The 27,998-nt window shown below is 39.8% G+C and overlaps 1 protein-coding gene across 4 annotated transcripts; it reads right to left on the bottom strand.

Annotated features, from left to right (window-relative positions):
• Positions 1-1,671: 1,671 nt before the first annotated feature.
• NFE2L2 (NFE2 like bZIP transcription factor 2) lies at positions 1,672-26,149 on the bottom strand. 4 transcript variants are annotated; one of them, XM_064660744.1, is made up of 5 exons: positions 26,010-26,149; positions 7,066-7,335; positions 6,806-6,901; positions 5,938-6,117; positions 1,672-3,919 (listed from the first exon to the last, which is right to left on the bottom strand). In XM_064660744.1, the coding sequence occupies exons 1-5, from the start codon at positions 26,037-26,039 to the stop codon at positions 2,711-2,713; spliced, it is 1,785 nt and encodes a 594-aa protein (XP_064516814.1). In that variant the 5' UTR covers positions 26,040-26,149; the 3' UTR covers positions 1,672-2,710. The 4 variants fall into 4 exon arrangements, with proteins under 4 accessions (XP_064516814.1, XP_064516816.1, XP_064516818.1 ...); XM_064660746.1 differs by lacking the exon at positions 26,010-26,149 and adding an exon at positions 25,650-25,816; XM_064660748.1 differs by lacking the exon at positions 26,010-26,149 and adding an exon at positions 25,381-25,401.
• Positions 26,150-27,998: the final 1,849 nt, after the last annotated feature.

Genomic DNA, 27,998 nt, shown 5'->3' with positions numbered 1-27,998 from the left:
GAGCAAATAAATCTGCTTTGTCCATAAAATCGAGCCTCCCAAGTTATCACATTGTTACTGACCGTTTGCTCCAAGCAGAGGAGTGTTCCTGCATTCAGAGCACGTAAGAACTGGGCAGGGGGATGGCCTGGCGTACAGTTAACAAGGAAGGTCAGTATAACCAAGGTAAGCAGCCTCGAGGTGCAAGCTGGGTCACCTAGATTTGCATTTCCTAATATCTTCTGTAAAACTGCTTATCTTAGTACTTGCTGTAACAGGCATGGCCCCTGTCACTGCAGGGATGCTGCAAATCTGAGATGAATTTTTTTCATGACTTCCCTGTATCTGCAGTGTCAAATACAGACATTTTGTGGGGCAGAGCCTCCCCTGAAACTTTGCAGCAAGGAACACAGTATGAGAACTTCTATGAAACTTTTATGTTACTTTTCTCTTGAGGTAGGTAGGGCTGGAGCATCTGATAGACCTAGGTTTAAGTACTAAAAACATTCTTCTGGTACTAGCACTTGGCAGAACATGTGCCTTTTCAGACATAGTTAATAGGATCATGGTTCCTGGTGTTACACTGCCCCGAAGCAAACCCATCTCTGTGGGGAAGCTGTTACTGCTCTGCTTTTTCTATTCCTGCTCTACTCAGCCAAGACTGCACTGCAGAGGGATAGTGTGTGTATGTGTGTGTGTTTGCACCAGATATTGGGGAGACCTCTGCTATTCAGAATCAGTAAATGAGTTGACAGGAAGATGAATGACAAGGTGACAAAGGTTGTGGGGTAATAAAAATTAAAGCTGACTGTGAAGTTACACTGAGTGATGCTACTGTGACCAGCCCGACAATAAAAGGGCATCTGAAATTCTGTGCATCCAGTGAAAAACAAAACTACATAATTGTTGCCTCCAAACTAGTACTGCTGTTGAGGTGACAGGGCTTGGAGTCACTGAGGAGTTGTGTGAAAGCAGTGAACAGCATAGAAGAGCTGAAAAACAGGAGCCCTTCCACAGCATCCTGTGGCACAATAATACTTGTCAGGACTATGGCTTTCCGTACTTCCTAATTGCACGGGGGGTTGAGGACACTCAGAAGGTTAAAAAAAAAATTATATAGTATGGAATTAGGATAATCTAAAATTGTTCCTTTAGCTTTCATGTGCAGTCATGTGATGCTTTCTGATGGATATGCAAATCCAGCACAGTTAAAAAGTCTGGGAAATAAAAATCTCAAGACTAAACTCACCAGCAACTGTATCATTTTACTTAGCATTACTCTAACTTTGTGAATAATGAGCTAATGGAAGGCTGGATTCCTGATCTGATGTCTCTCTTTAAACTCTCCTACAGTAGTATTAAACAATTTTTGTGGATCCTACTCTACCCTTTCCCAGCATCTCTATGTCCTTCTTTTTAACAGATGTGCAAAACAACTTGGGTTTTACGATTACTTAAATGAAGTCATGCATAATACTGCAATAGACAAAATACTCCTAAAATTATATAGAGCATAAGTAGCAGGAAAAAACTCACTTCAGATTAAGCATGCCTTTTAGAAGTTTTGTAAGAAGATATGGTTTTTAATGTTCACAAACAATGTGTCTTACAAATCATGCATTTTTTGTACTGAAAAAATCCACAATGATTATGTGCAGTGAGTTCCTTTCAAGAGTAAACAAAACAATGCTATTTGTTTGCCCAATTTTTATTCTTTTATAAATCATAATTTAAACTCCACAACACTTTTCAATTCATTGAGCATTGATTCCAAACAGTGCAGTTGGCTGGCAGCTAGTATGCTGTTTTCCTTAAGCACCAAAGTAACAGCAGGGACAAGTGATGCTTGTTGATCGGAGACACAAGAGTGTATTTCTAGAAGAATTACTCTAAAATGTACAGAAGTTTTAGTTGGAAAAAGGCATAATGCTGACAATGTCTTAACTGATTTTAAATGCCTTTGGAGGGAAGATCACAAATTTAAGTAGTGTTCAAAGAGCAAAACAAAAATGTAAACTTAGCAGAGACTTGAAACTTTGTGCTACGTGATCTTTCCAAATGACAGTTTAAATTACGCTGAATGAAGCATTAGTAATGCTGACAAGGCTGTGCAATTGGTTATTGTGCATATCTGTTACATGAAGGCTTAGCCTTGGAAAACTTCTTTAGGGAAATAAACATGCATGAAGTAGAGTTTAAAAAGTTTAATGAACTGATAAAAGCGAAATCAAACACTGTCAACTTTTATACTAAATTGAAATAATATATTAAATATAAAGCAAGTATAAATGTGTAAGAAAAATGGGAAACATACTATTGCATATTTATAAAAAAGTATCAGAAGCCAACCTGTTTGTCTTGCAAGAAATTATATTTAGAAGGCTAAAATCATTTATATATATATCAAATAAATCTATGAATATAACAATAGATAGGAACAGTATATAAATATGGCATCTTTAAATATTTACATATATACGGAAACTAGTCAAAGTGGTGCTATAAGAAGGAAACATCTGTTATAAAAGTGAGATTACAAATTTTGCATACATCCATCTGCATTACACTATTAATTTTCCACTTGCATCTTCCATAAACTAATTAACAACTTTAAAATTATCATTGCATAGACTTGAAAAATATTACCTAATTCTGCATTCCACCTCACAGTAAAAACTATCAGGATAATGATACAAAAATAGTAAAGAACAGTAGCCAGCTGCACTGCCCTTCAAAGTTTAGTCCCTGACTTCTTGCTCTTAGGAACAAGAAAGACATTGCCATCTGTAGTTTGCTGCAGTGAATATTCACTAGGAGAGTAAGGCTTTCCGTCCTCATCACGTAGCATGCTGAAGACCTCGAGGTATAAGGTGGTTAGTTGCTTTTTTATTTGACGGAGGCTCCTGTCATGCTCTCCTTTTTCCTTAAGCAATTTCTCTTTCTCATCTTTTAGGTGAGTCAAGTCTTGTGTCAGTTCCACTATATTTTCCAGTTTTCTTTTACGGCAATTTTGAGCAGCCACTTTGTTCTTGCCTCTCCTCCGTATATCTCGAATAAGTGTGAGCTGGGCTTCATTGAACTGCTCCTTAGACATCATTTCATTGAAGTCCTCAACAGGGAGATTGATAATTTTTTCAACAGGAAAAGGGATCTGCAGAGCTTTTGCTCTTTGCTCATCTCTTGTGAGATGAGCTTCAAGGCGGCTTGAAGGTTTATCTTTTGTGAACGGAGCTTCGGGGTAGCCGGGAGCAGCAGGGGGTTCTTTCTTTGGTGTCTTTGTACATGGCAAACTTGGTGTTTGAGTGTTTGGCCCCATGGAAGAAAACACTTGATCCTGGAATTGCGTAGAGTGCACACTAGCATTGCTCTGCAGCACACTTCCAGGAGCACTATCCATGTCTTCCATTTCAGAATCACTACAACCCAAAGTCTTATCTCCATAGGCAGATGATTCCACAGAGTGTTCAGGCGATGCTATACTAGAACTTGCATTCAGTGAAATACCAGAGTCAGAGTCATTACATTCTGGTCCGGTCCCTGAGAGGCTGCCATTAAAAGCTTTACACAGTGAGAAGTAAGAAAGATCAATAGGTTCACTCAGAACCTCCGCAAGGGATTGACTGATAGTGTTTGTCGTTGCTGCGTCACCATTCGCCTTTGTATCGATAAAGGTGGTGTAGAAATCCTCACAGAAATCAGAGTTGGAAGGGGACGTGTCATTTAAAGAGTTCACACTCAGCTGGCTGGTGTCTTCTGGTGGCAAAATGCTGGAAAAGGGACCCTCAATACTATCCAGGAAATCAGGACCGCAGTTAACATCCTTTTTCATCACGCGTAATGAGCTGCAGTAATGACAGCTGTTGTGTGTCTCTGCTGGCTTGGTAGCAGGGCTGGTGATTGTGCTCACCTCAGCCAGGTTATCATTTTCAATGTTAAGACACTAGATGGGAAATGCAAGGGAGAAGTTGAGAAACACATCTCCAATTGATAAACTCGTTTTCTATAACCTCCAAACATTAAATATTTTAGCAATCAGCACGCACATAAAAGGGGTATTACAACGCTGCTGTAATCCAGATGACTACAGCACACTTGTACTATGGAGAGGCAATCTAGGAAGATGACAGATATAAAAACATGAGCACAAAGCAGCTTGTTCTGGACAAAGCTATTTAGATAGAGTAGAACATCTCAAACTCAGAGCAAGTTGCTGAAGAGACCCATTGCAACGCTTTAGGAAAGATGCATGGAGACCTCCTGTTCTGGTAATTGCTAGTGTGGATCCTGGAGCTGCCAGGTCTGAACTTCTCACAAGCACCACTGCTAGGAACGGCACGAGTACAGTAAATGTGAAATTCCTGAATGAGACTCAATGAGCATTACTAGCAAGCAATTACTTTTAGGACTCTTAGTTTCATGTTATGTTTCCTCAAAACCAAGAATCTTTTAGGATTTACTGAATGAAGCAGCTGTTCAGCACAGAGAAATGTAATTCTTGGTGAACTAAGAGTACTTAACATGAAACCTGGCAAACAACTTGCCTCATACTTTTAGTTAAGCTGGCTAACACCAGTGTGAGCATCAGACTGTTGCACTGATGGGCTTTCACTGGCTACAAGATCAACGTTCTTTCCAATGGGGTGGAAGTTTCTTAACTGAAGCTGAAAGAAGCAGGCCTGCTGTCCCCAAGGAATTAGGCAATTACCAAAATGATTCTGTTTCTCTTAATAACAGGACCCACACAGTGATTATTTAACCAGAGGTTGTTCAAGGCTTAAGCTAAGGTTTTCAATGTGAGAGCTCTGTTTTTCCATTTCTCTAAACTTAATTTCTAAAAGACAGTGCCCTCAGTTTAATTATCCCACCTTTTTTTCCCCAGAAAATTATTCAATTACTATTCAGAATTACTCCAAGATTCTTTTGTTTTGGTTTCTTAATGTTTTTTCACCATCACTGCTCCCTCTTCACAGTCAATTGCCTTTGCCTCTTACGTGGGGCTTTTAAGCCTACCACAGTAATAAGGTTAGGAAACTAGAAAAAAAAATTGAAAAATATAAAAAGATGAAGGAAAAAGGCAGAGTGGCAGAAAAAACACAATTCCTACAAATTTTCACTTTATTTTTTTGAAATATGATTTGGATTTACGGGCATTCCACCTAGCAATCATCTCTTGTATTGATAGCATAAAGTAGAGCAGCATAGTGCTGGAGCATGGTGACATTCTACAGTAACATATTTGAAAATAAATTTATTCTCGTTTATAGTCAAATCTAAAGAAAATATAAATAAAAATATAAGGATAGGATTAAAAAACCCCTACATATCCTCTGTATTAGCAAAGTAACTTTTTTGTTCCTTTGGAATATCGAATTTTGTACATTATATAAGTAGTTCTTACTGAACACATATAAGCAGCATTTATATAAAATATACCTGACTCTTCTATGTACCTAAATACATGTTCTATTGTCAGCTTTAAAAAACCTCTTCCTTAGATGAAATTTGAATGCAAAAGTAACTATAAATGATTCATACAATCAGACACTGCAAAAAAAAAATTTACAGTGCTTGTGAAAACAATTCCTGTTGTAGATCCGTAATTCAGAAGTCTCCATTTTTAAGCAGCTGAAATTTTAACGATGTAATAATGCTGCAATAAGTTGCATATAGAGGCAAACAATGACTTGCTAAACATAAGGAAGTTCTGTTTGAGAAGTTAGAGTGTGTTTTATTAAGGCCTATCCATAAACAACTCATTTCCTTCTTTCTACAGGTTTTTCAAGATATTATTTTTGAAAAAGTTAAAGCTTATATTGAGTTACAGGCACCCTATAGGTGTAGAATCCAACACAACAGTCGTAGTCACCATCTGTTCAGATGCTATTGTACTGCCTTCTCCAAAATACCACAGTCTTCCAAAATACCATGCTTCATTTTTCAGGTGGTTATCACACTAACCTGTAACTCTGGAAGGGACAATAATTCTTCCCAGACTTGCTCTATGTTCTGCATATTCTCTGCATCAGTGGGTGGAACTAGATCAGGTGATTCAGGTGGCGGAGTCTGATCAGAGGAAACGAAGGCTGTGTTGCTATCAATCTGAGCAGGAACCAATGACTGAAATGCAGCTGAAGAAACCTGAAATAAAATAAAATAAAATAAAAATTAAAAAGCCAAACAAAGCAACAATAACAAAAAACCCCACCACACAAAAACCCCACTCAAAAAAACAGATTTGCATTTCCAAAGCAAAAATCTAGTTTTTAGAGTTTTACCGTTTCTGCAGAACAGACAGGTATTTCCTAAGAAAAGCATTTTTGTAAACAATGGGATAATATCAAAATATTCCCATGAAAGGTGTTTTCATATTAAGGAAAGAAATGGGGAGGGGGAAAAAAATCTAGAAACTGCCTGGTGAAGGGCCTATCCTTGCACATCAAATAGTCTGGGTCAGCAGATGGAAATAAATCAACTTGAAGGCACTAATCCAGAGAGCTGTGCTGAGCTCACTGTCAGAAACTGAGCAGCCCACGACCTCTGTGTGCAGAACTTGGTGTGGCTGCACCAGCTGGCCTGACAGACCGAGCCCTGGCTGCAGGACTCGGAAGCGGGAGGAACACAGGAGTACCAACCACTCCACTCCCTCCAAACACAGCACTAGTTCAAGCCTATCACACTGCTTTATTCCAGCTGGAGCCAGCTTGAGGAGAAAACTTCAATCAGACCAAAAATTAGTATTATGCTGAAGACGAATCTCACTCAGAAAAGACACGAGACTGACCCTGTAAAAGACCACCCATGAAATTGCTGTATTGATCATATTTACCTCATTCTCATCTATAAATGGGAATGCTTCTGCCAAGAGCTGCATGCAGTCATCAAAGGACAAGGCCTCTGCTTCTGGTTTTGAAGGCTCTGTGGTCTAAATAGGAAAGTTATGAAAAAAGGTCACTGCATCTTTGAATAACTGAAGAATCTTCCATTACAGTAACACATGCAAATTAATTTTAGGCAGCCACTAGCATTATGCCTTTCTGTGAATGGAAAAAGGGTTAAACACACTCACAAACACATATTGGAGTTTACCTGTGAAAAAACAACTGGTGGCTCAGTATTTTCTGACTGAATGCACTGAGCAGGCTGCACAGGAACAAATTCACCTGTCTCTTCGTCTAATTCCAGCTGAGCCAGCAAGGCTTTCTCCTGCTCTTTTTGCAGCTGTTCTTGTCTTTCCTTTTCAAGTTTCTTCTGTTTTTCGAGCTCATACTCCTTCTGTCGTTGACTAAAATCAAAAACTTCACGTCTTGCCCCAAGGTCTATATCTTGCCTCCAAAGGATGTCAATCAAGTTCATGTCCTGTAACAGAAATGCTTTTTTTAAGCAAGTGTCCTCCCCATCAGAACTGGTTTAGAACAATAGCAAAGCTTCTAACCTCTGTGTCAAATGGGTGGACTCATGTAACTTAGTCCTATTCTCTTAATCCTACAAAATTATTGAAATAAAATATGTCTCTATATGACCTTCCTGAAGTGTGTGAACTGATGGTTTGGTTTCTGTGGCCCACACACAGGCTCATGGAAACCAAGAATTTATTGCATTTGGTAAGGTATTACACGAACTAGCTAGAGGATAAACATATTATTCTTTTTTAACTTGTAGAAAACATTAAGCTATAGAATGAATTGTGTCACATTGAGAAATTTTAGGGGAAAGAAGAGAAATTGAAAAGTTTGACCATGTTAATTTTTTTTTATGTGATCTTGTAAAACTGTAAAAGCTGACTAAAAACATGATGGCAGCTTTCTGAAGTAACTAAAATAGCCATACTGCAAAATGTATTTTAAAATATTTATGTTCCATCCTGGTATTAACCCTAAAGATCAGCAGAACAGAGCTTCAGAGTTGGAGGATAACGTGGTTTCAAAGACACCAAGTGATGTAACATCACTGTAGCACTAAACACAATTATTAAGACTATTATTGAAAAATTGTAATTTAAATCTTAGATGTTCTAGATGTGGTTGGTTTGGAGTAGCTGAACATAAACAGTGCTCAAAGGGTTTCAAATACAGTTAATCAGCTGGCCTCTGGTTCATTACAGAGTCCATCATTATCAGACAGCTAACAATGACCTTAATTTCTTGGAAATCAGCTACCCCTTGCACCCGTAGTGTTTCAGAAGACAAATTCAGTTGCTATTTATGAAAAAGCAATAGGTTAATACTACTTGCTTTGGCTACAATTACTTTTAATTTATTGCATCAGGGTTTTTTTTGGAGGCTGAGGGACAAGAGGGCTAGTGGATTGTTTTGGTTTTTTACTGTTCAAATATTCAATATTTTTACAGGCTAAAGTTGAGACTATTTTCTTTATAACACTCAAAACTTATCAATATGTATGTCTGTTGATACAGAATTTTAATACTTGGTAGCCACATTTCTCAGATGGTAAGTGCCAAGCATTTATCTGGTGCCTGGAAGTTTGGATTTTACGTCATGTTTCATTATGCTGAAAATTACCCTTTGGGGCAGCACATAAAAATAATGTTCAGTGTTGGGCATCCTCACCAGACTAACACACTACAAATAATACACCAAACAGTGCATTTCATTTAAACAGAACCTTTCTGGTTCACTTAGCAGCTCTACACCCAAGATACAATTTTTTTGCCATCATTTCAAATTAAAACATTCCCTTATCTCTAAAGGTTATTTTCAAATAAAGAAGCAAAATAACCTGAATGCCAACTCATGCTGCCATTCAAAACAATCACTTATATACAACAGTTATGGCAAAAAGCTTTAGGGAAGGTCCACATTTGAACAAACCAATTCAGTTCTCTCATTTCTTTATTAAAAATTCTGTACCATTAGCACTCATATTTACATATGGCAGGAATGATTTATACTAATAACTAAAAAAATCACTTTTTAATAAAATTGGGTAGTTACATAAAATATATGGGTGTAACACAATGCAGGCACTCCCAAATCTAAAAAAAAAAAAAACCCCAAACATTTAATATACCTTACTGGGAGAGACCAAACTCAGCTTTAATGGCCAGCAATGAAGAAGCTGAAATAATTACAGTGGCTGCCCAAGACAATGTTTGGTCTTTCCAGATTGGCAGAGTAAAATGAACTAATTAAGTTCTGCAGTAATTGGAGATATTGCAATATGGTACAGCTTCATTAAGGGCCAGTAGTTTACCAGCTGCTCACTGTCTCCTGCAGCAGCAGATCCAAAACTGTTTCCTAGTCTCTGAGCATTTGCAATATGTTCTGGATAAAACTGCAGGATCTGGATTTTAGGGCTCACTTCTGAATTATTCATCTACCAAGCAACACTAAAAATGTGAATCAAAAGATGTGTGTATATAATGCGCAAAGCTGTGAATTAAGAGAGCTGTTTTCCTCCATGAGTTGTAACAGACTGCAGCACAAAAATATCAGAATTGGTGCTCAATTTCAGTTTAAATCATGTAAAACAAAAGTGAACAGAAAAAAAGAGCTACAGAAGGCAAAACACATTTTCCTTAGGAAGAAAATTCACATAGCCTTAGTGCAAAAACTTATGGCACAGCTATTACTTCTTTCAGCCATTCTACTGGCAATATTCATTATCAAAGTTAAGTAGCTTTGGGTGCTGCCTCAGTTGTGGGATGAGATCTCTCCAAAGACACCAGCTGACCAAAGAAATTGCTGTGGCTGTACAATTGCCGTGTGCGTAGCAGTCAGTTCAGCAAGCAGGATTCTTTGTTGAATGAATATGTTTCCATACTTATCAGGATTGTCAGGATCTTGAGCTGTTGTTTGACAACTGTGACAGCATTGATTGGCTCCTGTCACTATTTTTCAAGGGACCATATTTAGGCCAATGTCTTATCTCTGGCAAAAGGCTGAGCTTTGCCAAACAGCTACCCTGGAGAGCGATGCTTCTTGGGAGCATCTTTATTTATTCTATTTAGTAGTTGTATTTGTGGCACTAAAAACCAAAAGCATGGGTTGTTTTGTTGTCTGTTGTTGGGGTTTTTTTATTATTGCCATGTAATTGGAAAGGAGCTCTCCTATTTTCACGTTGAAAAGTTCTACATAAATACAGCAATATTAGTCTTAACTTTGAATAACAATTCAAGTAATTACATCTCAGCCTTAAATAGGCTACATGGAGGAAGTGTTGTTCTGGTCAGTATGCTGATACATAGTATCAAACAGCACACTGATTTAAATATTAACCTGCCATTTAACACTTATCTATAATTTCAGCCAATGCTTTTAGTAATACTGCCCTTTTTAAGAAAAAAAATATTCTAGGCATTAGTCCAAAGCCACAGGTCAAAGTTAACGGAGCCAACATTGACCAGTGATTCATTAAGGAGTGAGTCACAACCACCAGCATAAGGTAATGGCAAAGAACTCTTAAAAAAACTTTCAGTCTAAAGCAAACATTTTGTAATACTGTTCCTTCAGCCTCCCCTCAACCTTCCTCTTTAAATTATTTCTCTGCATTGTTGAACAGCATCACACACATACACACAGGTATCCACACAGGCAGGCAGTCTAAGTTTATCACTGAAGCATTTTTCCCCTTCTACTGGGAAAGCATCCCAAAAGTAACTGTGTATTTGATGTCTGGAGTCCACGTGCACAGAGTCCTGTGAAAGACTCATCTGACCCAGGCCCTTCAGAGCCATGCTAACCACTTCCCTTAATATCACACATTTACTGCAAAGGCACTGGCCTCATGTGACAGACTCCACAAGCGCCCACTTGTTCTTTCCTCCGTTGTGCAACTCCGTGAATTGCATCAGAGGAAACGATGGCTTTGGCAGAGCCAAGAGGCTGCGGGACGAGCCAGGCCTCCCCTGGAGGAGGAAGGGCCTGCGTCCAGGAGGGATTGCAGCCACAATGCTTCCCCCTCGCCTCTAGAGCTGAACACCAACACCTACACTGAGGGGAAACACATTACAGTATTCAACATGGGTATTACTGTTGTCCAACATTTTTAACCTCTGGGAAAATAATATGGATTTAATATCTTCCCCAAGCAGACAGTAATTTAATTTTGGTTATATTTTCTTCATAACTTTGTAGGCAGAAAAAGAACTTTTCAACAGATGACATGCTTTGCTTTCCCATGATCCATGTAAGCAGGAGGTGCCTTGTACTGATGGTTTGATTTTTCTGTTCATTTAGTGATATGCTCTTCCAATCACATTGATAGCTTAGTTTGGACATATAAAGGCACTTTTAATAAGATAAACATAAATGTTAAACAATTCACATTAAGCCACCATCTGGCCCCCAATGGAAATTTTCATGTTTTGGATTTACATATCAGCATTTGCCATCTGGGCAAAGTCTGTTATACATTTTATGAGAAAATCTCTGACTACATTGTAAAGTTTGACAATTAACCCTTATTGCTCCTAAGCAAACATTTGCAGAAGGGTAAACAAGGGAAAGCGACCCTGTTTTCATGTTACTTTCACAGACTGGCTTTTGTGCTTTAAACAAAATGTTAATCTTTTGTTTTATTCCTGTCTCATATATCTGACTGGTTTTGGTGTTGTGTGGAATATAATCCATTTACAGGTAGCACTGGTAGAATGGAAACGATCCAGCAGCCCAGTGTCAGCAGAGAAACAATCTGTTATCTCAGACAGCACCTTCAACCCATTACTAGCTATCCCCTTGATACAGACCACATTGTGGGGTTTGTGCATTCACTTCTTAAAGTCCTGCCTTTTGCAACATAAACTAGGATAACACTAGCAGAACCGCTCACTAGACAAGGATTTATTTTCCTCTCCCGTGATCTGTTAGCATCTAACCCCAAAGAGACAGATGATTTCACATGCCAGCATGAGTCAGTGAAAGAGGAACAGAAACAATGGCTATTGCATCCAGCAAGGAGCTCAGACCAACATCCCATGAGGAGCAGGAAAGCACTCCCATACCTTACTCACAGAAACAGACATGGCAAAGTATCCTTCAATTCTTATTTCTTTTCCAGAAAGCAAATGAATGAACGAAAAGCACCTTACAGTGTGTAGGAAGTGTAGGAAGTGAGGATCAAGGACCTGAGATACACCAAGGCAAGAACGAAAAGGAGGCCATAAAGTAATAAAGCAAGTGCAAGAGGAGCTGGACACATCTCACCACTTAAGAAAAGCACAGTGGAAGCAACAGCTGAATGTCTTTCCCTCATTATTTGCTGGAGGAACCGATCTTGTTCAAGTAGTTTTTAAAATTATTTAAAAATCATGTAATGTTTTCAGATGATCTCTGTCATCACCATAACTAGTGGTTGGTTTTCTAAATCTTTTTCAAGGTAAATTACTTATTTACAGCTTATAATTACAGAAAAAAATCCTGGACACATAAGCCTCATGCTTGAGAGAAAGCATAGAAAGCAGATGAAGTTAGCCCAACATCAAAACTTTTTAAAAACAATTGAGAAGAATGGAGAAAAGGGAATGGCAGAAGTTATCTGCACTGCAAGGCAGAGAGTTACCATAGCAAATTTAGATGCCTGAATTTAGGGTTTGGAAGCATGACAGAACAGACAGCTGTCAAACAAAGCCATGTGACAGCAACCTGTGATTTGTGAATATACAAGGTCAAATCCCTGACTGCCCTGCGGAGCTGTCTGCTGCCCCACATTCTTCACCAAGACCTTCCAGGCAATCAGGGAGCGAACACAGTGCTTTTGAGTTTAACGGGTATCTTTTTTCTGTCTTTCATACCTGTGCCTGGTATGGTGTGACTGGACTCACACTAAACCAGTATGTTTTAACACTACACCAGCCTGCTTCTGCTCCTTGATGCCTATTTGCCCTTCCTGGCCCTAAAGTCTTTGGATGCCTGCATCAGGAAACATTTTTTAAGCCCTGGCAGGCTAAACCTAAGAAAGGACTCTTAGAGTTGAAAAGCCCTAGCTTTAAAGAACTGATGCTGCAAGACAATTTTCACTCCATGTCTACATAAATAAGACTGTTAAAATATGCTGTCCATGCTGACCATGTGTCTTTGGACATTCTGCTGCCTCCAGAGAGACAGATAAGATCAGTTCCTGAAATGTTAAGTGTGTGTAGGCCAATTTCTATTTTCTCCTAACATACATCTCATATTTCAGACTGTACCTCCCACTGTATTCCAGCATGCTCTCCTAATAAATGCCAAATTGCCAGGATCTACTCTTATAAATTAGATTAGTGGAAAAATTCCTTGGCTGGATTGTCCAGCATTCTTAAGAAAGCTTCGCTACAAACCTTGTCTGGGCATTACTCTGACAAAAATGGGGAGAGGCTCTGCCTGGCAATTCTGGATACTACTCACCCACTCTCCCAACCCTCACACCAGAAACATCTCCTCTGAGCAGTGGATGACTTATGTATTTCACCTGAAGCAGCACCTTCCAGGAATGGTTTCAACAAAGGCTACGTCTGTAAGGTCTGTAAAGCTCTCAGCATGATGGTTTTCTTAAATACACCCCATGGCAAGCAAACTTTCCAAACTGCCAGGGAAAGCATATACCTTGTATATTTCTCCAATAATAGTGAAAAACAAGTTTCTTTAAGCCTGAAGAACATAAAATGAGCAAGAATGTAACTGCAATAAAAAATAGCTGTTGTAGGCTGTTTATGGTCATTAATGTACTAACTTTATTTCAGTTCCAAAAACTGCAAAATCCTAATGCTAACAGTAAGCGAGACAGTAGCAGGTAGAGAAAAACACCTTCATCAGAAAGACGGCAAAGAAAAGAAAAAGGAACGACATAAAGCAGTTTACTTTTTCACTTTGGTAAGTTTTCTCTTTTTTCTGCAAAATCAATCAATCCCTACTTCCCTGCTACTCCTTAAAACACGGACTGTGTGCAAGAGCCTCACAGCACTCCCTTCCAGCCTGGGGCACAGCAGCAGGAGAGACATTCTCCTCTCTGGCTCATTAATCTCTGGAGTCAGAAATACATATATATATCCTTTTCCCACCACATCTGGTCTGCCTTGAGGTGACCATTTATGGTACAACCGATCAGGGGATTCTTGCTCAGTGCTGCAGATCTTTTTGCAGAAGACAGAACATGAAACAATCTCAGATACTCCAGAAGTATCTGTGCTTTCTAAATTGTTTAATCAATACATAGTGTAGATGGTAGCTTTAAAATAATAATACATTTTAATACAGAGGGGCTGAATGGGCCCAGGACTCAACAGATTTAAAAAAAAAAAAAAAAGAAATCACACACTCCCCCCAAAAAAACCCCAACCAACCAACACCTGATTTTTCCAAAGTTATCCTCTAGTATTGAGGATAGATCTATCATGCATTGTATTTGCTCCAAATTCCCCTGCTTTAGCTGAAAGGAAAAGACAGGGTAAGGTCTAACATGGTGAGCTCCTGACAGTGAATTTTTCTTGAATAAATTGAACTATGCTCATATTTTCAAGTGTTACCCTAACTGCTAAGAACAAGCCAAAAATGGCCAAGGGTGTCATGTCACTTCTTCAAATTTAGTCCTAAATCTCTTGACATCCCGGAGTGCCTTCTGGAACATCAGCATCCAAAGCAATGAGTCGTACATGTTTTCAGAACTTTGCCGTTTCACTTAGATGGGTTCTGTTCTTCTCTTTCCAGTCTTAATTATACTGTGTTAATCCAATTTTCACTTTTTCATAGTGTATTTGGGTTGTAGTGTTATGGTCCCTTCTACTCAAAGTCTGATTCTCTGTTTCAGCTTAACAGAGCTATTTGCTCTTTATCTTGCATCAGCAGCATTACAAAATTATTAAGTCAATAAGCACACAAGGTTAATATATATTCAAGTTACAATCTATTACACAAGTTGCACAATGAAATTAGGAGGCTGGCAAAAATACAGGATTGTTTTCTATGAGAGGGTTAGTCCATCTATTTGTTTTTACATGCTTGATACATCAACAAAATACTGCTGTGTTGCCTCAGCAAGTAAAGCGGGTGATTCTGTTGCGGTTGACTTTCTAGCTGTTGTCTAATCTGTAGGTGCTGCACCACATAACTCCATTTTGAAAAGTATTCAAATAGCAGCCATCTCAGATAGACCAGCTTTTCCTGAAATGAAGTCGATTTCTTAATGGCTTTATCTGTGCTTGATTTTCTTCCTCTCAAGTTAAAACTGCATCATAATACAATGGGCATTTATTGAATTTCATCATTTATACAATAAAAAAATCCCTATATGTAAACAAATAATGTAAGTAAAATACTGATCTTTTAACAGCAGGAATACAAAAGCCTTTGTGTTCCAATTTATTTTCTATATTGAACCTACAGTACTTGGAAAACAGTTACCTGTTAAATGAGTATCTTCAAGCTATCCTGCAGTAGTCAGCCAGGTATGTCCTCTGTGTGGACATTGCCACAGGATACTCATTAGTTTATCCACAAGAGGACTTGTTTATAATAACAGCTCAGTTATCTGGGAAACGTGATCCAGTCAAATTACAGCACATTCGTATGTCCAATGAAACAAATCAGGAAGCAAGAAAAGATGAACATAGGAACAGAGGAAAGAACCGAACAAAACTGCAAATGACATTTATTAGGTTGTATTAACCTTGAGTTATAACCTATTATAGCCACTATTTTGATTTCACACTTTTTAGAAAAGCACGTTTCAAACCAAACATGAAAACTGTGTATTTATTTGAGGGTAAAAATATTCTCCAGGATTATTCAGAATCTTTCTTGTACCACACATTTTCACCACACTGGGATATTACTGTAAAGCCCCCATTTCTAGCTGGCATTTTGCTGATGGCTGGGCAAGTTACAGGACAGGCACCAGATGGGTCATTACAGCCTGGACGTGGAAACTGCTGTGCTCTAGTACTACAAGAAGCACGTTTCCACAAGTTCCATCTCACTGATCTCACAAGCAACTTACTTTGTTTTTTTGTTTGTGGACAAACTACAGCAGTAAGCAACTAGAGTGTCTGGGTGGGTTACAAAGCAATGAGGTTCACCACATGTCCTGCCAGCACACATCTACCAGCCCTCCTTTAGAAGCACAGACATCTTACCTGGTAAGGCTGCACCAAGGAAATTCCACACAAATCAGCCTAGAGCACAATCTTAAGCCTAAAAGCTTAAGAATATGGTTATATTGCAGGGAATAGTGTTTGCTCCAGATATGGGCAGATCTGTGATGTGCCCACATCTGGCAGAGTACGTAGATACTCAGTTCCCACTGCAGTCTGTGGGACACAGCTGTTAAAACACCTTTGTGAGTCAGTCTTGCAATTAATGTGCTCTTTTCACATACATAATTCATATAGATAATGCTGGGAATTCAGTGTCAGTCCATAGTTCTGACTAAATAAGCAGGGTGAATTTTTTTGAGTGTTCAACTTCTAATACAATTAGAAAGATTATTTAGTTTCTAAAAGGGGAGAAAAAACCTGACCCAGAAATAAGGCCAAAATTACATTGCTGTTCAACTGGTCACCACTGGGCAGTACAGGACTATAACAGACTGGAGAAAGGGAGACCCAGAGGCACATTTTCACTGTGGTGACAGTATCTTTCCAAACAAGTAATCAATGGTTAAATGGTTTATTTGACAATATGAACAGCCTTCATTAGTGACATACTACAAAAAAGCTTCAGTCAATAATAATACCACTCATCTGTGCACTGATGACCAAAAACACTCTCCCTAAATTGACATGAAACATCACAGAAATCGTTATTTAATTTGCATGAAAGGACTTTGTATAGCTTTTCCCCTTCCTCTAGCCACACCATTATGTATGTGAGACTTGTCTTTCCATAGAATGAGGCAAGGGTAGATTTTACTCATTGTCTTAAGCACTTGTAATTCACACATTTCTCAGCAAAAAGCAAGCCTCTAAAAGTCATCAGCCCCCACAAAGGTTTCAGGAAGCTCTTCCATGTGAAGGTCCTGTAAAGTTAAACAACTAAATCAGAAAGTTCAAGAAGGGCCAATGTGTCAGGCATCCACATGTAAGTTATCATTTCTGTACACAATGACAGCTTTTACTTAAAAAAGGTAAGCCCATTGAGGAACTGAACAACAACTGGGTACAAAACTAAAGCTTTGTCTGTGTGATGCAATCCAGCCCTCACTTTTAAATTTATAAATTCCGAAAGCAAAGGGATCTAGTTCATCTTCCAAGGCATAAATCAGAGTAGGTAAATGGTTTTATACTTCTTACCAAAGTAATTGTCAATATCCTCAAAAGAACAACAAAACTGCAAAACTCAACTACCAGTAATTGTGTCCTTCCATCTAAATCAAAAGCCTCCACTGCCCACCATTTGCCTTGGGGCTTCTTCCATGTCTGTCCCCTTGGAGTATACAGGACACTCATAGCCCACACACCCAATTATCACAAGGATGTCTCTCTCAGCCTTCTGATTAAGTAGGTAGAGGTACCTAAGAAATCAAAGCAGAGGCCATTCCCTGACGTGTCCCCTCATACACTTTACCAGCACCTATGACAGCCAAAACACAACTATCTGCCACAAATAATAAGCATGTCAATATACCTTTTTCATCCACAAGCAGTAAACATACTGCAGGCATGATAATATTAAATATGAGGGGGAGGAAGGTATCCAGTTTGCAAGTATATTACAGTACACTATATTTAGCAGATCGTTTCTAAAATCAGCATTTATAGCTGATTTTTCTAGCAGAAGACATTACAGAATATTTTATTGCTTTCCAGATATAATTAGAATCAATTTGTTGAGCAAAAATGTTAAGATCACTTGTAAATTAAGAAAAATATGGAATGCAAAGAAAATGTCAGTTTTGGATCTTACGCAGTTTTCTGTTGACCAAAACACTTTTCTTCCTTGTGCCTCAGTAAATACTTAGGAAAAAATGAGATTATAGCAAATTATCAGTAAAAAAATTGCAAGATTCTAAGGTTTCTCTATAACACAGTTAATTCAGACATGGAAAGACAGATCCTGTTAGGGTAAATCACTGCCCATTGACTCAGCTATGAACTGTTAATTGTTATTACTAGTTGCATTTTATAAGACCTTGTTCATCATCTCTGCCACATACATCCACATTTCACCAAAAACTCCCATCCCAAGCTTCATTTTGAGTTTAAAATAATTCTATGGCTCTGACCTTAGTAACAGTTTTTCAGAATAATTTAAAGCACTCAACTGTTTCATTATTTAAGTGGCTTCCATTCTTCATTTTGCCAACAAAAAGAAACTCTGAGAGATGTCTAGACATGTGCACACTGTTTATCAGCTGAGCAAGGATTCCCAAGAGTGGTTGGTGCAGACTAGATTCCTGAAGTGGCAGATGATAAAGGAATCACAAATCGAGCCATAAAACATTCCACAGCACTACAACATTTCACTGAGTCACAACAACTTATACTAATTGAAGAACTGACCTGATAATATTCTAGTTCAAATACTAAAACCAAAATAGAAAGCACAGTATCAGAAGTCACTGTGCTGTAATTCTCTGTTACAACCTACACATCTATGAGACACAGAAATATGATGTGCATTTCCATAGCCAAAGAATTCAATTTAAATAATTTGGAAGACCGGCTGTTAGAAGTCACGGTTCAGTTTCAAATATAAGTTCTGTTTTTCATATTATGCTATTTCACCAGCATTATTATTTACTGACTTCCATTTTCATCCTTAGGTATCTTAAATCCTATTTGCTTCAAAAGTCTATTCAGATTTTTTTGATTTATTTTACAAATATCAGCAGGACAATCTTCCAGAAACTCCTCAGCTGACACAGATCTGCTGAAGACTCATCTACAGTAGAAGAAATTAAACCAAGTGTGAATATAATTCAGTATTATAAAACAGAAAACATGTCCATGCATCTCATGTCAAATAATTCATAGCAGATTGCATCAGGGGCTACAGTACATTTGTTTCAAGGGCACTTAATGACTGTATTATCTGCACTGGTGCAGACTTATCAGTGACTACTTCTGTCATAGTGGTGAAGACAAGCATTAGTGTAACAAGCTGGGGTGGAATACTCGTACTGACACGTCTTGTATGACCTCTGCCGCTACAGTCTCCCTGTTCTCCTTCCGGCCATGAAGCATCTGAAAAGCTCACCCATCTGAGCTGAGCTGCACCAACCTTCAGAGCCACCCACTCATCCCTGCCACCCTCTCCTGCCCATTGTTCTGCTACCCAGATGATTGTGTCATCTGGTCACATAACTGCACGCAATCTAACTGGAAATACCCTGATTTATAACAAAATTCAGTCTTCTTACCCAACAGCACATAACCCAAACAAACAGTTCCTAAGGGTAGAAAGAAGAAAGGATCAAGTGTCCACACGCAGATGCTCAGCTGCAGAGCAGACAGAAAAACCGGTCATCTTACATGGGAGCAGACCTGCATTGACCACGTGCTGCCTGGGAATTCTGAATGGGGATCTTCCAACACCCCAAGCAGTACAGGAATTGCTCCAGTCCAATTACAGCAATAGGTAGGAAGATATTAATTTTACCAAAAGGGTTCAAACAAACAAAACCCCCCAGGATCTTTCTATCATAGCTCTTTACAACTAAATGGTGGTCATGACCTGACCAGGAAGCAAATCAAAGTCATGGCAGCTTTTCACATAACTCAGCTGTTGAAAAGTCACTGCTTCAACATTTTGTAGGTATTAATTTCAAACACAGCAAATAGACACACCCTTAATCATAAAACAAACCTGCTCTTAAAGGCACGCTATCAATCAAGTTCCTTTTGAGTCAATTTCCCAAGTACGCAAACTTTGTTTTCCAAGCTGTCTCCAGAAGTGGAATTTTTGTTATACTTACAAGAGACAGCATGTAAAATCAATACAGCAAACAGCAATAAAACTTTGAAACTGCAAGAGAGAGGTGGGGACAAGGAGGGAAAAGTTGGTATCTTTACATTTCATAGCAAAGCAGAAGATACTTCCTTAAAAGGTTTTAAAGAGATGGTTTCAAACTGGTCTTACATAACTTGTTGCTGCAACATCAATCTTAAAGGAACTTTATTTTCCTTTCTCTTCTCTTTTTTAATAAAATTGCTCATAATAATACTGCAGAAGTGAGACTAAAAGTCTTAAGACTGCAAGACATGTACAAGGTTGGGTGGTGTCAACTCCCTCAGTACTGCAATAGCATTAACAACAAAGGTATACTTCTTGAAATGGTTTAGTTAACCTGTCAATTAATAGTCATTTACAGTAGCTTAAAAATAACTTTGCTAAAAATAAACACTATTTTATATTCCTTCTTCCCAGTATAAAAACTGCAACTAATCAGGCCAAATCAGAAATATGAACTGACATAATGAAAAACTTCAAGTGGATCTGTAGTGTATAAATTGCACTCACGTAAGTATTATTTCTCAGCTATACCCATCCTACTGGAGCTTTGCCAATGAATACTTGTGCTAGGGTTTAGTAATATACTACTGAGCAGGAGTTATACTCTGCTGATAAAATAATGCTAACTTGAGTAATTAGCACTCTTATTATCTCCTAATAGCTTGCTAAGATCTCTGTGAACAATGTATCAAAACACTTATTTTAGAGTGAATATTAACATAAAAATTAAAAGGCAAACACAAACCCCATGTATCAGCACATAACATTCAAAAATCAATGTGTCAGTTAAAGAAAGCAGAGCAAATACTTCACCAAGAATTCAAAATGGCAAAAGACAGATAACAGAAGATCCTTCATAGGATGAAGACAAATGCTCTTCTCCAAAGTAATAATTAAACACTTTTAAATTAAATATTAATTTGAGTAACCAAGCAGTCTGTAACAACAGCAAGTAAAGATAAATGTATGGTGCCAAATTAATATTTAATTTAAATGGATGGTTCTGAGAGACTTTGCTTCTATTTGAAATAGACACTTTGCTTCTATTTGAAATGTTGGCATATGCATGTCAAGGTAAAACTAATATTAAACGAAGAGAATCTGCTAGGGAATGTATTTTTCCATTTCCTTATTTTAAAAAGTTGTAAAGAAAAATTAAGAAATAGGTATCTAAAAATCACTGAAACAAAAAAAATACCCAGAGACAGAGCTATTCCTGCACTTGCTTCACAGAGCAGTAATACTGCTCTTATAGTTTAGAAAAACTTGAGTGCTGTAAGAGCAATTGACTTCTTGCTGCTGCCAATTAATACGTGACTGTCACTAGCCTTGTTTTTCCCATACAGAAGGCAGTTATGGGGTAGGAAAGCTGAAAGTACACAATGCCTATCTTTACTTGAAATGTATTTGCCGGTATCTGTTTCAGATAAGCCTTCCATGGTTTTCAGCAGTTTTATCCACCACAGATAGCATTGCTGGCTTCAGTTCTTACCGGCTGGTTTAATTGTTTACCTCAATAAAACAAATATGCCATAAAAGTATTACAGTTGAACAGTCTTGAGCAGCATTTCAGTTCACTGTATATCAGTCACCCTTGGATAACACAAATTCAAAGCCATGACTTCCAACTCCTCCTCCATCATTTTTCACTGGTCTATATAACAAGATTTGCATAGGTAGCAGATGAAGTGTTTTCAAAAGCCATTAAACTAGTTTATTGCTGAAAATGACTAATCTGACCACTGTGTCATATTCTTTCCCCTTCACCTAAAGCTGTATTCTGTGGTACAAAGTTTAACTTTGGTATAATATACTGTATCAGAAAACTGAACATATTTCAAACTCTTTCAAGGTCTCTAGGAATGTGCTATATTAAAATAATAGGTTACTTAGGGTTGGAATGAGATGGAGGCCAAGGCAAACTTTAACCAGGTGATTAACCTGGAGACTTTGCAGGACTTCTTGCTGGCTGCAACTCAAGCACTGCAACTCAAGCAGCAGGGGATTAATATTTAATTCATGCCCAAGAGGTTACTGCCTGGACTTGTACTGCACCAGCCTCAGCCAAGACAATCACTGCAAATACATCACGCAAAGTGGCCTAATTTTAGTGAATGGTTTAGTCATTTTAAAGCGTATCTTTATAATTGCAAGGGAGGGGAAAAAGAAGAAAGTAATGTTTGGGATACAAGAATCAATCTAATTCCTTCTTCCCGATGAACCACACATCCAGTGTTACAAGCATGGGTACACCTGGCATCATTTACTGGCATCTTCAGCTGAACTTTCTGTATTATCTCGTTCTCCCCTAAGCTCACTCTTTTTTGAACCTCCAATTGACTATTTTCACTCTCCTTAAAAAGTCTACTGCATTGCAAAAACGTTCAGTGATAAATTCCAACAGCTTTTGCTGTTTTGGGTCTTCTTGGTTGTATTAAAGACAAAATATAACAAAATTTACAACTATATATGAAAAATTCAACTATAGTTTGAATTGATTTTACTTAGAACAAATATTTCACGTAAGTCCTTCCACTTGTAGTTTTCCTCAACATCAGCTCACAAAGCCCAGCGTGTTCCACAAAGATATCACAGATTTTTTAAACAAAGGATGTTCAAGATGCTATTGCTATATTCATTTCAGTCAGGATCACAGAAATAAGCAATATCTATCAAACGGGTATTTTTCTGATTTGCAAATTTAAGAAAGTAAAAGAAACAAAAGGCTATTCAGGTGCAACAACAGATACAATAATCTGACACTTTTTCAGTAATTTCCTTGTCTTTCTGGGCTATACATAACCTGTTGCATTCTTATTCAGGATGACTATTATACCATCTCTATTTTTTTAATTAAAAAAGAAAAAGGAAAAAGTAAGAGACAAAGCCAAAATTTATTCTTGCTCACAAACGTTATTGGGAAGTGTACACAAACTTTCCTAACCACCCACACAGTGCTATAAAAATGTCTCCAGTTCTTTAAAGCACAGAGAGCATCCAGCTGTCCTCTGCTTACACTGGATATTCTTTTTTGTTACAGTTTAGTCTCTTTCAAACGTTTCCCAACAAACTTTCAAAGCCAAACTCTTCTCCAACTTCAAGTGCTAGCAACAAACTTCTTCAAAGCTCAGATTTTCTGAGACAATTAACTTGCACTTCCATCGATTTCCAGTACAATTGTAAATTCTTAGCACATTTGAAAGAGAAACTACAGAACAGGATTCATATGATGGATATTTACTACACTAACAATAACATCCAATTAGCTGTTTTCCTGAACAGATTGACATGATCAACTCCTACTAGACTACATTCATTGCAGCCAAACGTACTACATTGCATTATATCTAACACTGGCTTAAATGAAAGATATTCTTTTGTGAGTTTTGAAGGAAAGAAAGCTCTACCAGTACAGCTCGATATCACAAAGTGAACACAGAACAACTGGGAGGGTCAAAATAAATCACTTTTACTTAAGAAAGTGGTTGTGATACTCTCTCATCTACTTCCTCCAAACTTATCCATCATTTTGATAGATAACAATATGCTCAGAAATGTGGATGTTTTCTTATATTGAAATTTATCCACATAGATACATAAATGGATATTTTTACAGATACCTTGATCAGATATTCCTATTCAACAAGGTTATTAAACCTCATTATCAAAAAAAATCAACCAACTCAAAAAGCAATGACTTGTTGCCAGTCCTGAATGGTGTACTTCTTTGACTTGCCTGCAGAATCTACCTCATGTGGAAATGATAGGCTATGGGAAACAAAAAATAAATCTACTCACTTGACAATCTAATGCAGCATGTCAAGAAAAAAAAGTATGTGCAGTTCCTCATTAGAGCCCTTTACAATGAAGAGATCACAATTAGCTGAGCTGGAGACTCTTCAGGACAGTTCTCTAGGTAGAAAAACCCTAACAGATACACTTACATGGACACTCAGTTATTGTCTGTTTTGCCAGTTGTCACAATCAGTCTTACTTCAGCCTAAGTGCAACCCACAACTTCATTTCTGTGTTGGAAAGGGAATTCTTTTTCCTCTCTTATTGTTGTGAGGCTTAAAACTTAGTAAGAGAGGAACTTGTTGAGCTTTTTTTTTTTTTACAAGGTTACAAGCAACCATTTCAATAACCTCAAATTTACTGAAGAGAACAGCTACTACATCCTGCCTTTGTATGTGTGATTTGAAACATCGTGACACTTGTTCCATTGCACTTTTTTCTTGGATGGTTTGAAGTCCATGTTCCTCACATGTAAGAGGCAACATTTCATTTCACCTCTGCATGCAGAGGTGCATCCTATTTCCAGGCAGAGGTGTACAATAAGGGAATATCTTTTTCAAGAATATGGCAGGCAATAGCACTGCTAACTCCTGCAGAAGTGTGTAGCAGAAGGTGGCGACTTTATACATTCTAGTTAAGGAGTTAGATCAGTCCCAGTCCTTTACACTCACCTTTACTGCTATGAGAATTGCTACCAGGCATATAGAAACTAGAAGCTTGTCCTGCACTTGCACAAGTGCACAAATCCTTCCCCATCTGTTGGCTCACAAAATCTGAGGGGCTAAATGAAGATTGTGCTCCCTGTTGCTCATTGTGAGTGAACATTTTATGGGAAAGGATACATAACTTTTCCATTTAATAAATACAATTAAAACTATATGTCAAAGATGATGAATATTTGCCATCTAAAGAACACAATGCTTTTTCAGGCTAGGTCTGTAAGAGAAGAAGCCAGCAGCTGCTGAACTCAGGAAAACTGCAACAGATGGCTTGGTAGAAAAGGTTTGACAAAGCAGGCAAATGAGTAACAAAAATAAGGTTTTGGGAAGAGAAGTCACAGTTGATGGAGAAAGAAGGTAGAAAAGCAGGTACACAGGAATTGGTCTGTCAATGGTCCCTCAGGAATGATAATAGAAGTATCTCGATAATATAGGCAAAAACAAATTCACAGGGTATTTACATAGCACAGGCCAAGAAACTGATTTTTGCTACAGTATTTTCCAAGAAACCAAGAAGGAAGCAAAGTGGTCATGGCTATGCCACACACAGCTAGAAAAACAGATAGGCCAAGCAGAGCCTAAGACGGAAAAGCAACTGTGTCCATTAAACAGAAAAAGGTATATCCAATACTGCTAAAGTGATATTACCTGTAGGAAATACCCACTTATATAACCTGAACAATGTTAAAAGAAACTCCACGGCATAGCATATATTGTACCAACCCACACTGGAAGATCATCAAAACACAAGAGTCTTAGTTTTGGAGTATTAAAAGAATTAAAATAGATGGAGATGAAGCTTTAAGTATTACTTCTTTAAAGCTAACACTCTGTTGATAAGGTTTCCATTTAAAAGCCGAAGAAAAACAAGATTATATAAAATGAAAATGGAGTTCGATTATGTTTTCAGCTATTCGCCCCGCTCTTGTGGAACTAGTTTGCAACACAACGGTTCAGAACTTCCCCGGGCTTCGAGAGAAGAGCTTTCTGAGCCACTAAGTACAAACCACGAACACTCCCGAGCCTCCAAGAGATGTGCCCCGACAGAGCGCACGGCCGGCCCGCCCCGCCGTGCCCGAGTCCCGGAGGGGCGTTCCCAGCGGCCGGAGGTGCGAGGGGCGCACCGGCCGCAGCCCCGCACCGACAGCCGGCCCGGGCTCCTCGGGCTGCCTGTGCGGGGCTGGCCCGAACCCGAAGCCGTCCCAGGGCGCTGCGTTGTTGTGCAACAGCCCGGGGCGAGCCCGGGCTGCAGCAGCGGGACCCCGCGGTAACTCACCCGAGTGCGGAGCGGGAGCGCCCGGGCCCGTGGGGACAGCGACGCGCGGCTGCGCCCGGCTCAGCCAGCCCCTCCGGCGCCGCCCCGGCCGCTCCCTCGGGGGCGGCTCCGGCCCCTCTCGCCCTCCCGGCCCCTGCGCTGCCGAGGCTGCGGGCGCGGCTGCGGGCGGCCCTGGCTGACCCCGGCCCGGCCGCGGCGGCCCCGCCCCTACCGTGACTCAGCACGTCCGCGGGGGCGGGGCGGCCGCACGTGCTCCGCCGGGCGCGTGACGCGCGCCCCGCCCTCTCCCGGCACCGGCGGGGCTGGGCCGCGCTGCCCGCGGGGGGCGGCGGGTCCGGGGCACCCCCGGGCCGCGCTCACCTGTGCGGCGGGCGGCGGCTCGATCTCCATGGCGCGGGGCCGCGGCGCACGGGGAGGCCGGCACGGCGCGGCGGTGGCTGGCCCGACACCGCCCGCCGCTTCGCTCCGGCGCTGTTTGGGGACGGGGCCGCGCCGGGCCGGCGGCCGCCCCCCCCCGCTCCGCCCCGGCCCGGCCGCGCAGCCACTCAGCGCCCGCGGGGCCCGCGGAGGCGGTGGCTTTCCCGGCAGCGGCCGCGTCGGGAAATTCGTCCGCCCTCAGCCCCGCCGCCCGAGCCCCGATGCCGCGGCCCGCGGGCAGCCCCTGCTCCGGGTGTTCCCGGAGGGTGCGGGAGCCCCGTGCTCGGTGAGCTCGGCGCTGGAGCAGGGGGACGGCCGGGACGGCAGGACCTAGAGGGACAGCAGAGCCCCGGGATCAGCCCCGTGTGCGCTGGGCCGGGGAACCCGAGCGAGCCACCGGACCGGCCAAAACAGAAATCAGGAGGTCTGGGGCTCGGCACACACGAGTTGTTGGGAATTGGTAGCTCCGGGCGAGGTCCCTCTCAGAGCAGCTATGTCACTGGTCCTGATAACATTTTGTCAACCTTTTGGCTTTTCCAGCTCTTAAATAATGCAACACGTATTAACAGCACCACATCCACCAACACGTCCTACTCCTCAGGTGTAATAGAAAGCACGTGCCAGAACACGCCTAAAAGTAGGGGGGACGCTTTAGAGCGGACAAGCCAGGATCCCTACCCCAGTGTCAGATGCCAAATAACTGGAGTGTCTTATCTTAAAGCACCTGTTGGTATTTAGTAAATGACATTATTCAGAGCGCTAGCTGAATTCCCCTTGAAAATATAAGCAGCAGTCAAATAGTTAATCAATTCAGTGCACTGAATACAGCTTTGAAAAGGGTCTGACCACTGCCATTGTGTATGTAGCCTGGGTGACAGTATATGTCAGTATATACCTTTCAGATGATCCTTTGGTCATTTCTTGAGCCCATTTTTGAGGCTACTTTCAAAGATCTAATAGAGCCAAATAGAGGGGAATTAGGACACTACCTATTCCTTTGCAGGTGCTTTGCAGGTCTCTAACACTGGTGCACTGGGCCTGCTTTGGGTACGCACAACAACACAGCTGTTGGTGCACCTGGCAATTTAAACACAGCTGCAGTAAAAATCTCATTTTCAGTTTTGCCCTTCAAGGTACAAAAGTGTGATTTTATAACTTAAAAAATTGCACAAGTGTATAAATTTGATAAAGCTAGTAATTAAATTCCTTGCACCTTCATGTTGGAGGTGGATGTCTACCCAAAGATTTATATGAAATTGATATATCCCTTGGAAGGGAAAAGAAATTTAAGATTTCTTATATGCTTATATGGTAACTGTACTAGATATAGTGGGAGCCTTCCACAGAACCACTAAACATCTTACAGAGGTCTAAGCAGAAGATGTGCTGAATGAGGTAGGTATATTGAAGTAGCTGTTATGATGCTATGGCTTTGATTCCATGGAGGTAGAATGCACAGCGACAACGAATCATTTGCAATGGCGAACAAGCAGGAAAATTTAAAGTATATTCCTGCGTATTATTTTTGTAGTACCACTTTATTCTGTGGTCTAAAAGTGAACCCAACTGAACCCAACTGAAAGGACTCTTGTTGGAGATTCTGGAGAAACCGAAGCAGGCTGTCACAAGTTAAAAAACCTTTTGCTGCCAGCTCCTTGCAAAATATGTTTTTATTACGTACCAGCATTTGACTTTTTCAGTTTTATAAAAGAAACAGTAAGCAGACCACATTAGCACAAAATGAGTAATACACAATGTAAGTTCCTGAAAAATTGTCCTGAAGCTATAAAAGTGTCTTTTCTACATGCTTTATTTATTAAAAAGCAAAATAAAAGCAAGCATGAATCTGAGGTGTTAGGTTGTATCGTAGTGCAGAAATAGTATGCAAAGCCGAGTAGCTTCCTTGAAGCCTGGAGTGAAAAAAAAAAAAGG

The sequence above is a fragment of the Pseudopipra pipra genome, chromosome 7 (genome assembly GCF_036250125.1).
Source record: "Pseudopipra pipra isolate bDixPip1 chromosome 7, bDixPip1.hap1, whole genome shotgun sequence".
Lineage (NCBI taxonomy): Eukaryota > Metazoa > Chordata > Aves > Passeriformes > Pipridae > Pseudopipra > Pseudopipra pipra.
This window is presented reverse-complemented; position numbering and strand designations above follow the sequence as displayed.

Bases quoted from the DNA above. Each gene is read 5' to 3' on its own strand.
- NFE2L2 (XM_064660744.1), bottom strand. From the start codon at position 26,039: ATGGAGATCGAGCCGCCGCCCGCCGCACAG. The intron at 6,118-6,805 runs GTAAATATGATC...ATTTTATTTCAG, and splicing joins CATTTATAGATGAGAATGAG to GTTTCTTCAGCTGCATTTCA. The intron at 3,920-5,937 runs GTTAGTGTGATA...TTTCCCATCTAG, and splicing joins TGTCCCTTCCAGAGTTACAG to TGTCTTAACATTGAAAATGA.